Here is a 12,835-nt window from a genome sequence, read left to right as displayed (position 1 = left end):
GGGCACTGCCATTCACCTGCTGGAAGAATGTGGGCATAGATTTCCCTAGGTCTTGCCTTCCCAACAGATAAATGATCATTATGCAGACACAGCTAACAAAACTGCCTGAGTTAGACAAGTGAAAAGCCCTATTCCAACTCAGGGAATAATAGGAAAGGGCATGAAACACTCAATGCCAGCAGAGTGACACTGGCAAGTTGCCTATGGCCATCTCCAAAATCCCACCTGGAGCATCAGCTTGCAGAAAGATGAGGGTACAGTCCTGGGAAAGGCCTTGTTCTCTCTGCTTCAGGCAAAATTGCCTTAAAACAGAGAGATGTGTTTGAGAATTGTGCCCACCAACTGTAATACAAACTAAAATATGGTATGCTAGTAGGTTTTGATAGACTAAATAAGAAACAAGAAAAATGGTACTCAAGTAGTAGTTTTTTCTTTATCACATTTTGAAGCTTTTTTCCAAGCTGCAGCAAATGTCATTTCAATGTCCAAATTACTGACAGAACAAATACACTCACTTAACTCCAGTTTACAATTAGGTGTCCAGCCCAAATAATCAAAGCCATTTCAATAAAGACAACATAAAGCAAAGAGGGGATTTGAAAGCTGGGGTGGGCATTTGCTTCTATGCACTTCCACCTCCCCATTTCCCAGCTCATCCATTGAGGGATGACACAGTGCTCCCCAAGCTCCCTGTCAGTCAAACCAGACTTCTCAAATGCAACAGTATATTTATGGTCAAATTCCAGGCTGCTAAACATTCACATGAAACCTTTGCTGCAGCTTTGCTTGGGACTCAGAAAGGGTCCAAAGCAGAAGCAAGAACAGAACGAGCACAAACATCACCCAAGCCCATTTTCCATCTTGCTTCACACTCGTCAAAACAGGATAAGCAGCAAATCTCTTGATCTGTGAGCCTCCAGCTGCATCAAAAACCTACCACTCTGAATTAAACTGGGCAGCCTTCTAGAGAAAGCCAGTGTCCTTATAAAGACTGACATTATTCAGAACTCCACAAAGATAAGAAATTTAACTTATATGTTACCTATACTCAGAATAGTAGATGAGCAGCTGACAAGATTTTCTGACTTGAGTTCTTTAACTATAACATATTTTCATTATCAGAAAATAATACCCAAAATTTCCAGAAAATCCATCCTTTTAAAGTTCAACTCCTCAGAATAGAAGCTACTAAGATTTTGAAACCCTTTTCTATACCTCTGGTGTCCAAAGATGCAGCCATGGACAAACCTGCATTTTACTAACAACACAAATTTTAATGAGAGGATTTACTCCAAGTTAATATTTGGACTGAGGAAGTGAGTGCATCAGATTAAAGGCTAAGCAAATAACTAATACAGAGAAAGCATGAAATATTAACGTACAGCCTGTCACTACTGTAACATCTTATTTCCAGATTATTTTCTGCTGCTGGGTATTGGTGGTACTTCAAGAAAATGTGAATTGTCTACATGAATATATTATTATTTTTCAAATACTGTCGCAGAAATATGCCTCAGAAATATCATATCTTTATGTGTATGTATGAATATTATACAAATATACTGAACTGTCCATACTATCAAATAATGAGTCTAAGCCTTAACATCATAGAAGCATCAAAATAAATGTATTAGTAGATTTTTTCCTCACTGAGAAATGTAAATTCATTTGAAAAGGTCACTTTAATCTTAGCAGGTTAGGAAATGTATTTTTCTGATGACTGCATCCAACTATTTCATGTCAATTTTCACAGGCACGCACATTACTTATCTTATTGGTTACAGTGTCTCAGTTTACTTTTCCTATGGTGTGGCAGTCTCCAGTTCATGACATATAAATATTTGAAAAGCTGAGGCTGTGTTTTTATGAGAAACTTACTAACAAATTGGCTTTGTTTAAGAACATTTACCTATTTACGCAACTTCTTCAAGTATTAGTTACATGACAAAATCAGAGATTACTTCCAAACACTGTTCAGCACATAAACTTTTCACAGATGTACATGACAAAAGCACATTCTAAAAGATAAGATAAAAATACCTACATTTTATACAGTAGGTTTCAGCAAAAGCCAAATGTGCTACAAGAAATAACAGAGAGCACAGAAGCAGAACTGAATTTGCCATATCTTTCGGACTAACTAACAACAAACTAACAGCAAATTCGACTACAAAATGGGATGCTTCCTAATAACATTTTTTAAAGTAATTGCTCTCATATGACTCAACTTTTCTGTGTAGAGGAAGTGCAATCGTGACCTTATTGGGAGGCTTGCCATTAATGAAGGAAAAGACAAAATTCTGGGGTTACCATTCACAAACAATGCAGGCATTGTTTTCTTAACGTATTCTCAACACTCATAGGTCACCGTGTGAAAGTTCTGGAAACATCAGTTGTTTTCATTGATCTTGCAGGCTACTCAAGCCATGTACTTCCATCAAAGTGGTTATTCAAGTAGAGGGGCAAAATAAGAATATTCCTAATTTTATCAGTTTTCACAGGCTATAAAAATTATGCTTGTTCATGTTTCCTACTAATCCAACATGAGTAAAACTCTGATTGCATACAATCCACTCACATCAAGTATTTAAAAGTTGTTTTAGGTATCTTAGTATAGCTTGTTTTAAGCAGCCTACCCACTGTTCTTTGCCAGTGGATAGCACAATTACCACTTTCAAACAAAGTATTGGACCTTCAGAGTATCCCAGCTGCTGTTTGAATGTGCAGGCACAAACACGCTTGCCATGCCAAATCAAAAATTATTTGTTTCAGCATGGAAGCTTAAGGCATGTGTTTGAATTCTGATTAAACTCTTAAAAGCTCAAAATCTCATAACTGAGATTAATAAACCACATTCAAGAGTTCTCAGAGGTTGTATTTAGAGAGGTAAAAAACCTGCACTGTTATTGTGGTAACCCTGTTGTCAGAGAAGAGCATGCATCATCTTACCAAGCTGCCATCAGCCAGCCCGGACAGCTAACTTCTTTTGGCCAGATCTTACCTGAAGACAAAAGCTTATGAGTCCGTAGGAAGCTGATTGCCAGGCGCATTATGGATGCCTTGTCCAGGTGGGAACTGATGTTGTGGGGCAGGGGCAGCTCATGTGCCAGCTCATAGAAAACCTCGGTCTCTTTGCTTCTTCTGCATCTTGCTGCATCTCTTGATTTCTCCTTCCTCCGTTCGGAACTGCTCCTGATAGGTAAAGAAGAGAAAGGAAAAAGCATTTCTTGAAATGCAATTCACCACTTGTGAGGCATTTACAAGAGTGCATCTTCTCAGCAATGAATCCATTCTGTCAAGTGTTTGAAATCAATTGGCCAGGCTTTAACACCTATTTGTGCCCTTTGAATGGGAATTAGGAGAGGACTGCCACAGCTGGAAAGGGCTCCCATTGTACATGAGTCAGCCTTTGAACACCCTGAATCCCCATGCAGTTCAACCGGATTGAGATCTGCCTTAGGCAAGAGATTCAAAATGTAATAGCAAACTATTACTTCTGGGATTCAGGAAACATTAAAAATATTTTTTTTGCTTGTTCCATCTAAATTTACTTACTGTGGGACAGGGTGGCAATTCTTTTTAAAGCTAGAATAATTACAGTGAATGTGGCTGTGACATAGATACGACAACGTTGTAACAATGGCTGCACTCCACATTAAACTAAAAGTAGTAGCAGAGGATCAAATTATGTTGGTCTATAGAACTGTCTCAGCTCTTAATCCAAAACTTGTCCAGAAAGCCATCTTTCTTTGACCATGAAGGGCACAAAATGGAAAATACTGTTGCTTGCAAGATAGCCCTTCTTTGGAGAAGCTGTTCTAATTAAATCACCATCTCTCCATTGTCTATGAAAATAGATTCCTTCTTGAGTAAAATAAAATAACCAACAGAGCCAACCTTCTTCAAACTCCATGGAGAACAGAAGGGCAGGAAATAATAAAGGGGAAGTATGAAGTATGAAGCAAGTATGCAAATTTAAGCCACCAAGGGACATAAAGCTAAATTTAACATGTGAGAAGCACAAGGAATATATTTATAATGGTTCTGGGATAGGGCGCTTTAAGAGTGAACTCTACTGACTTAATGAAATACAATTCTTATTTCAGAACATGAAGCATCTGAATCCATTTAAAACCTTGAGACATTTTAACCCTTCGTAGCTCTGTTGATACTACAAGTTCCTACACTTGCACGAGTTGAAGTTTTGAAGTTGAGGATCACAGACACACCAACACAAAATACATTTCTTTCCAGGCCGACTCTTGCAACAGTCCTCCAGTGCCACTTGACTGAGCACAGAACAGGGTGCTAAGTAGAACAGTTCCACTGGTTTTGCTGTTTTGGCTGCACTTTCATTTCTAGAATCACCAGCAGCACCTGTCTCCACTCGCAAGGCTCCCAAAAATGAAGCAGCTTATAACTTGTTTTTTTCAACATCAATATAAAATAATGAGCCTGTAAATTAAAAATGGACCAACCAAAAAAACCCCACCCTATCAAAACAAGGCGTTTCAATAAATATATTTTATTGCATGAAGATTACAAGGAAAACAAGAATTAATTGCATTACTTAACTCTAGAAACTGTTTCAATCATGATTGGTCTTATGCAAAACTGCCTAAAATAGAAAAAGAGTATTAATCCATAGTAGAGTAAATCTTCTAAAAAGATTACTGTTTCTTGAAGACCTAGACAGTCTGCAAAAGCTTCTAGCATTGAAACCACAGGAGGCTTCATAAATTAGTAAGAAGGAAAACCAGCCAGGGTATGCATTAAATGCCAAGAGTAAAGTCACAATGAGGTGTTTGCTGGGGGTCAACAAGGCTGGACACTCAACATCATCATTCAAAGCAGGAAGGAGCACACAACACATCAGCAGAGCCCTTGTGCTGCACAACACAAAAGCTGGGCACATACGTGGGATCAGATAGGTGCTCGCTAGTGGGTGTGCTAACAGGGCAAGGGGGCTCAAATTCTTACAGTATCTTCTCAAGATGAGTGATCAGCCCTCAGCAAACCTCTTTCACAATTATTTTGCCCAAGGTGAATGTTTTACAACATGGTCTCTGTTACAGGAGGCGTGTGCTGAAGGAGACCTACATACATTTCAGAACGTAATGGCAGGATCCAACTACCATAATTACTTCAGGGGTATTGCTGAAGCGAACACCAACCCACGTAAGTTTGAATCTAAAGGAAATTCACAAGGTGACACTAACTCATTACTCTCCCCTTGCTAAGTAAGAGTCATACTACATCCATGTGAAAAAAGAAGTCCCTTCTTAAAACTATCTGAGAAGATACAACAAAAAATGCCCTATGTTCTCCTGGGGCAGGTGGTGGCTATGGAGAGTCATGTATAATACTTATACTGATAGTACTTTCAGAAACACATCTTGCTCTCTAAAGAAAAATGTGCCTACTCTGTGCCTATATAGATGGCAGACTGGGAACAAATCTCAGTTTCTGATTATACCAAGAAAATAAAAGAGTAGAAGCAAAACAAAACCAAACAGAACAAGAACTATGAAGCAGTATTTGTGAGCATTTCCCATTGTCGCTTGAAAAATATAACTTCAACTATAAATGTTTGAGCTCTGTTCTAAATCTAGAGGCCACAATTTTCACATTAGAACCAAATTGGGCAAAACAAGATCCAATCCCTCATTTCATTATGAAACTTTGGGAACCAAGGCCAAAGCCAGGTCACAATTCATACAGTAAAAACAGGCTGTATAAGACAGGGTCTCACATGACACCACTGCAGCCACAAAGAAAAACATTTAGTTTTCTAACCTCTGTAAATGTAATTTTGAAGTGTGGCTAATGAGACAAGCTGGTTTCAATAACCATAGGTTGCTCAAGGTTTCTAATAGTTAGCACTATAAGCAGAGAAAGATTTTCTCTATCTGTTACAGATGCTTTCCCTCAACACTGCTTCTGACTGTCCTGCTGAGGTCCTCTGCAGAGAGACATCTCTGTTCATTGCATGCCACACAAGAGCTTTCTCACATCAGAAAACAAGGGGAGGAATCAGCTTGCCTGATTGCTTTCAAAAGACTTTTCTGCTCATCCATTATCATTTTAAATAAACAAACAACTTGCCCATTAAGCATTTCCCCTTATGGCTTCCTGCACCTCAATTTTCCTCCCCATCTCCCCTCCCACAACACACTCTCAAGTTGTGTTGCTATTGTAGCCAGGGTGGCACAAGCCCACCAAGACCCAAAATGCCTCCATGCCATTTCCCCACTCAAGACCTCCATCTACACTAGCTTGCTGTGCCTCCCAGGGATGTCCATGTCAAAGACGGCCATTCTTTGCTTACTTGTCCTGGTTACAAAAGACTCCAAAATTGTAGTTGAGTGACAGGATTCTGCAAAAAGCATTATTTTCACTATTTTTGTTTGCAGACTGTAGGCCACATTATGATTCTCTCTGCAGTTACCCACCCCTGGGCGAGGTTGGACCACTCATAGTTGGAGAGTGGAAAAGTGACTGCTCAGCAACCTGCACGACTGAAGGCCAGGAGAAAAGAAAAGCTGACACTGAATCCTCTTCACACATCACCCAGGCTATAGAGAAGAGGCCTGGGCTCTAGCTAATTTATGAATCATTCCCTCCTAGCACATAAACCACCCACTTATGTGGCAGAAAGAGAGCACACGCGTGCGTCACCGCTTGGAGAAAACAACGCAAGCAGAAACCTCACTCGCTCTGACAGATTTCTAAAAGTGCAGAGGGAAGAGCAGAGAAAGCCACCACGAATCAAGGCACCCCTACGCTGGCACAAAGCCCCAGGGTATTCCAAGGTAAGCTTTGGGGGAGCTCCTGGACACCTGCTCCTTCTAGAGTCCCAGGATTGGGCAGGATAAGAACCGACTGAGCTGCACATGCACCCTCACTGCAATCACAGCATAACTGGTCCCAATAAACCAAGAAAGGAACGGAGAAGCTCGAATTTCTTTTGGAAATGGGGAAGCCAAGCTGAGGAATGGGTCTGGTGACTCCATTCAGGGCTTGGCTACATAAAAGGTGGTCAGGAGACTTGAGAAGGAACAGGGAGGTGCTGCCTCCCAGCAAGGACTCTCCCAGGGCTGCTGGATGATGCGCTGGTGCTGCACCACTTGTGAGCATGCAAGCCATTGGGAATGGAAGAGTTCTGGAAGCACAGGCAGTTCTGTGACACAGAACACAAGTACAGCACTGTACAGGACAGCTGTTTACGTGATTTCCCACTCCCTCCTGGTGGGTTTAGTTTGCACTCTGAAAATAGAATTTATGGGCCAATGCACGTGAGAAAGGATGACAAACAACTGGCAACTGTTAGTGCTCCCAGGTGAGGTTTCCATATTTTAATAAGCAGTTCCCCATGCTCCTTCCTAGAATCCAAACACCAAACTAGTCCCAAGGGTACACCCATGCCCAGGAACAGAGGTCTTGATCCCACCGGGTGCAAACACCCCAGGTGATGCAGGAATGCCTTGCATGGATCCCAGGAGCCAGATTCCTATCTCTTTGCTCATGTCCAGCAGGCCCTTGCAACACAGCTTCACTGAAATCGGCAGGAATGCCTGCAGACAAAGGTCTTGCACACCCGGGGTGAAGATCTTAATCTGACTTTCTGAAGCCTCTCTTACTGCAGGACTGGAAACTTCAGGGACAGCAAATTATTACAAAACCTGAAGCCCCGCATAACCCATCTGGTTTAAACAATCCTGCAAAACTACCGTGTCAGTTTAGGAATTACCTTCCCAGTGCCCACTGCTGTGACAGCTCCGGGCTCCAGCAGCCAGGAAAACGGCTGAGGCAGCCAGCCTCAGCCAGGGGCTGCAGTGCTGCCACTGTCCTGCTACAGCATCCTCAGAAGGTACCTGTGACCCAGAGAGAGGAAGGATCAGCCCCACAAACGATGGGGCACACAGATCATCCCCCGCCTTGGAGCTTCAACACACGGCGTCACTCACTGATCCCAAGTTTGGTTAGGCACCCACACAATCCTCCTCAGCTCAGCAGCCAGAGACTGAGATGAGGTTTCAATCCCAATTCCACTGACTGTGACTGTATTCATTCTGTTCAGTTTCAATCCCTGCCCACCACCTCCACCCATACACCTGGCTGGTCCTTCCCGCGGGCTATTCCAACCCCTCCAAAGCCCTCGGTACCCACTCAGCTGATGAGAGTGCCAGGCAGTCAGCGTCACGGGTGCTCCCTTCTGTCTGGGACATTGGTGGCCTCCTCTAAACTGATGGAGGGGACTTGCCAGGACAGCAATCTTCTGCTTGGGGTTTCGCTGCTCTTCACGAGTCCATGTGGGTCGACACTCAGGTTGTATCCACACACACACACGCTTGTTTAAGATTCAGCAGTGCAGCAACTGCACTGAATTACACTCCCACTATGCAGGCTCCAGACCTCAGAAGCTCTCAGAGAAACTGAAGTGCACACCTTGCAGAAAAATATCTCGCACGTAACCCGGTAGCCTTCAGTCGTACCTACACTCTGTGTGACACATCCAGACAGCACTTTGAATTATGCAGTTCAGACAGACTCGCTTGAGTTTACTTCATGATTTTGGTGACCCTTGGACTTTGCTTCAAACTGCCATGTATGCAAGCCAGTAAAACAACAAGCATATTACTTTATATCCAATGGCTGGTTATTAAATGTCTCTAGCTTCAGCACTTTAAAGGTCAAGAATCCACTGTTAATTAAGTTGTCACATGAAATTTCTCTTGCAAATGCTCATTTCAAATGGTTTAGAGTTAAAGCATCAAATTCTAACTTGTAGAACAAGAAAAATACATTCTGTGAATGCAAAGATAAGAAAATACTTTACAGTACAGAAAAATGAAAAATCGGATGCTTAACATAAAAAAAATTCTAACTAAAACCTGTAAAAACTCAAAAATATTTTAACAGGCAGTACTACCTTAGATAACAAAAAAGATTTATTTCAAACTAGTAAATCCATTTTTTGCTGAGTTTATATTTTGCATTACTTTCTGTTTGGCAAATCCCTAGTTGATTTGAACCAGAATAATAAAAAAGAAGTTCTGCTGACTGTGAGGCACTCCACAGCTATCTCAGAACCACACCAGAGATGTGCTTGCAGACACCAAGCAGCCAGCAGTCATGCTTACTTAGCCTTAAAATTCCTTTAAAGAGTATTTGTAACTATTCTACCTGACAAGCAGTTTATTCTGGATGGCATGCTGTGCTTTTGAAAGCTCCCTGCGTTAAAGTAATAAAAGTGACCATCGGTAAATAAAAAGTGCTAGAAGCTGCAATTTACTCACTCCCCATGAACTCGGGCCAAACTAGGAAAGCTGCAAAGGAAACCCCTACACAGTGCCATGCAGATCCCTCCTTATACCTCTTTCCAGTGAAAATAACTATTTCTAAAGTCTCAGAACACACCAGATGCCCAGGTTCAGCACAGCAGCAAGGGCAAAAGGAAGGGAAAGGACACACAGTTATTTATCAGATGGATGAAAAAAAAACCCAAACCAGTTTGAAATATGGAGTGCTCACGGAGGGCAAGTGCTAAAGCAGCATTGCTGCCCACAGGGATACAGTACTCAGTACACAGACAAAACAAATTCAAATGACGCCAAAATGGGGAATTTGTTAATAAAGGAAATGAAAGTTCGAAGGTAACAAGAAAGGCAACTAACAGAAAGGGCTATTACAAAAAAAAAGGAAATGAAGTATCTTCCACCCTTCCTTTAAAGCTGCCCTGACTTACAGTAAGTCACCAAACTCAAACAAGCTCCTTGGCTTGTTTGAGGAATTTCTTGTGTTTCTGTACATGCAAATTAAATAACAAATCCCTGCTAGTTCAGTAAAGCTTGGCACCTACTGCCATAGCAATATTGATGCCATTCCTTCACCAAGGTTTAAAACCAATGGTGAGGTGACAGGGAAATGAGAAATCTGAGTGTCTCAGGGACAACAGAGGGAAGAGTCTGCATTAGGAGCGAGGAACTCACGTCCATTCTCATTAGGATACTTGGCACAACAATAGAGGATCTGCCTACTACAATTACAGTATCAAGAGATGAGGCCTAAATGAATACCAAAGTTTTGGTGCCTTCAAACATATTTATGATTCACTAAGCCCATATCACTCCAAGACCCTCAAAGATGACAGTAACACAGCCAGGAATAGGTTTTCTTTATGGGGATAAATTTACTCATACTTTAAAAGCACACATAAGACTACAACTTCTCCAGTGTCTGAAGTTCTGATTGTACCTTTAGTCACAATAATTAAAATGTATTTGGTTTGTATTTTATTTCTTTTCATTAACATTCTTGGCATTGATTTCTGAAAAAAAAAATGGTGGTACTAACACAAAAAGCATTCTACAGTTTTAAAATGTTTATAGCACTGGCATCTTTTTTATAACACTAACTGCATTTAATGCAGCTACTAAAAGAAAAAATTTGCAAGTGCAATTTAAGGTATCACTGTAAATATACTGAAATTATTACAGCAACTATGGAGCACTTTGGAAGTTCAATGATGCAAATCTCACTGAGGCTGCAGAAGCACTGACATTTTTGAAAGCATTTAGGTTCGCAATATGTCAACAGAGTCTGATAAATTTAATAATAGTAAGCAAAACAATGTCTAAGGATTTATGTTCTTCCTTTTTTCCTTTGGTTTTATGAGTACCTTGAACAGAAAGATAAGTATTAGGATTTCGGCAGCCATTAATCTCTTCCTGGATTATTTTACGATGCTGAGAGTGCCAGCCTGTCCCGCAGTTGCCACGCCAGCACAAGCCTGGTACCTCAGAGGATGTGCCAAACGCTTTGTGTCCGAGCCAAGGCACAGCCCCATGGAACCACCTGAGGCGCACGGCGTGCAGAGAAGATGCCAGGCTGCTGATCAGCTGTTAGAGCAGATAGTGGCACTGCCTTTTTGCCTGTGTTAGGGCTAGGTGACTTTACTCTGGCTCATGCTCAGAAAGCACCAGTGCTGCTCACAGAGGGTCAAAACAGCTCTGGGTCACCTTTGCAAAGCTGCTGCAGCCCACATTTGAAACAGATGAGTGAAACACATCCTCCATCTTCTCAAATATTAGGGACATTTGGAAAGAAACAAGGAGGACAGCATATAGTCAAATCCCAGTGGATCAGCCAATCAGCTCAGCTCAGCTCTTCCCTCCCCAGACTGGTTTTGCACTGTTCTGCTCCATCAAGATCATGGATTCCTTCCCTGTGGCAATCAACTCTGACACCAGCTAAGACAAGGCAAGCTTCAGGCCCAGCATCAAACACTCTAAACAACACAACAGAAATGACTGTTTCAACATTGGCCAAAACTGAACTTGCTTTTAAATCAGCCAAATTTTTTTGGTGGGTGATGAATGTATCACTCTGCTTTTCTCTCCTGGAATCACTCAGCAATGATGGGGATAAGGCTGGTTATGACAATGCACAACCCCAGATGTCTATCAATGATTTGTGTTTGAGAGATTGCAGATCCTTATCTTGGGGCATTACTTGTAGTAATCAGTCAATTTTGACAGCTAATCTAGAGGTCCATACACATTGTTGCTCAAAGGCTCAGCAGGTATTGCTAAGATCTGTTTTCAGATAACCCAACTATTTACCTACTCTAAAAAACACATATGAAAGGATGTGCTTTATCTCTTCACCAGCAGGTTAAAGCTAAAGGTGAATGAAGTGCAATTTGAAGTCTGGGGGAGGGGGAGTGGGCCCTGCAGTTAAATTCAGAACCAGCCCCATTTTTGGATGGGGTACTGAGCACATCCCTAGCCCATACCGAACCACCACCGGTGGTTATTTAACAAGATGGCGCAAGTGCAGGTAAACAGGGACAATTTTTCAATTAAGCTTTATTTCAAGCCTAAGAGACAATCATTGCCATTGCATGACTTTGCTATCAGTGGTATGCCTCAGCCTCAAACCCACTCAACCTTAAAGAGTTCAGAGAGTGGAGCAGAGCATTGTTGACAAATCCCAAGTTTTACGATCTAACTCCGTGTTGTGCCTTGGGCAATACCCACCAACATTTGTGGGGGCAAACCCTGGGGTTTCAGCAGGCTTGGACCAGTATCGCATGACATTTTAGCTCTGTGCTGGCACATTTGCTGACAGGTTCACACAAGGGGCCTTTGTGGGTAGGAACAATGAGAGAGGCCTGCACAGCACAGGAAAATGGGTGGTGACCACCAAGGGTTGGAAAAAAGCCTCTTTCAAAGGAAGGTCTTTGAAAACATTCATTACACCCCACCCAGCTATTTTCACTACAATATTTCAGTACATAAAAACAACACAGGGAAAATAAACAGCCCACCCTTCAATATGTTGTAGGTTCTCCAACCTCTGAAAAAGCAGCAAGCCATAAAGATGTAGAAATCTTCACCAAAAAGAGCCATGTAAGAGGCCATCCACCAAAATCTCTCCGTGCCACCTTTCTTCTCTCATGCACCTCCAGGCTCTCTATATAAGCTGATTCACATAGACATCCTAATTTTCAGAGTAAAATTGATATTTAAAGCATATTGGCTAGTAAATACATGATAGCAAGCATTTGGAGGGATTAAAAAGTAGCTGTATTGACACAATTGAAAAAATTGCTATATAGTCCACTACAGTGCACTTCAGCTGTGATTTTTTTTCCTCTACCAATTTCAGCTAGAACTAATAAAATATTTCAGGTAAAACAGCAGCCAGAGAGAAAGAAACAATAAACAATCCATAATTAAATGGATCTCTGAAACCAGCAGACAGTTGCAAACTGGAAGCCAGTCTTTAGAGACCATGCTCTCACAGAGGCTTGTCTCCATCACAAAGGTTG

The 12,835-nt window shown here is 41.6% G+C and overlaps 1 protein-coding gene and 1 long non-coding RNA gene across 5 annotated transcripts in view; one reads left to right on the top strand and one right to left on the bottom strand.

Annotated features, from left to right (window-relative positions):
- Nucleotides 1-12,835, bottom strand: part of EPAS1 (endothelial PAS domain protein 1) — a 76,504-nt gene that overhangs the window by 31,836 nt on the left and 31,833 nt on the right. The window contains exon 2 of the mRNA XM_033054893.2: nucleotides 3,002-3,192. Coding sequence (XP_032910784.1) covers nucleotides 3,002-3,192 — 191 coding nt within the window. The remainder of the gene's footprint in view (nucleotides 1-3,001; nucleotides 3,193-12,835) is intronic.
- The window catches only part of LOC116993805, an 89,440-nt gene that overhangs the window by 71,613 nt on the left and 4,992 nt on the right, over nucleotides 1-12,835 (top strand). For 2 of the 4 annotated variants that reach the window (XR_004417361.1, XR_004417362.1), the window contains exons 5-6: nucleotides 5,076-5,178; nucleotides 6,414-6,812. This is a non-coding gene — a long non-coding RNA (uncharacterized LOC116993805). The other 2 variants (XR_004417363.1, XR_004417364.1) reach the window with 2 other exon arrangements.

The sequence above is a fragment of the Catharus ustulatus genome, chromosome 3, assembly GCF_009819885.2.
Source record: "Catharus ustulatus isolate bCatUst1 chromosome 3, bCatUst1.pri.v2, whole genome shotgun sequence".
NCBI lineage: Eukaryota > Metazoa > Chordata > Aves > Passeriformes > Turdidae > Catharus > Catharus ustulatus.
The sequence above is the reverse complement of the archived record's forward strand: the minus strand, read 5'-3'. Positions and strand labels throughout refer to the sequence as shown.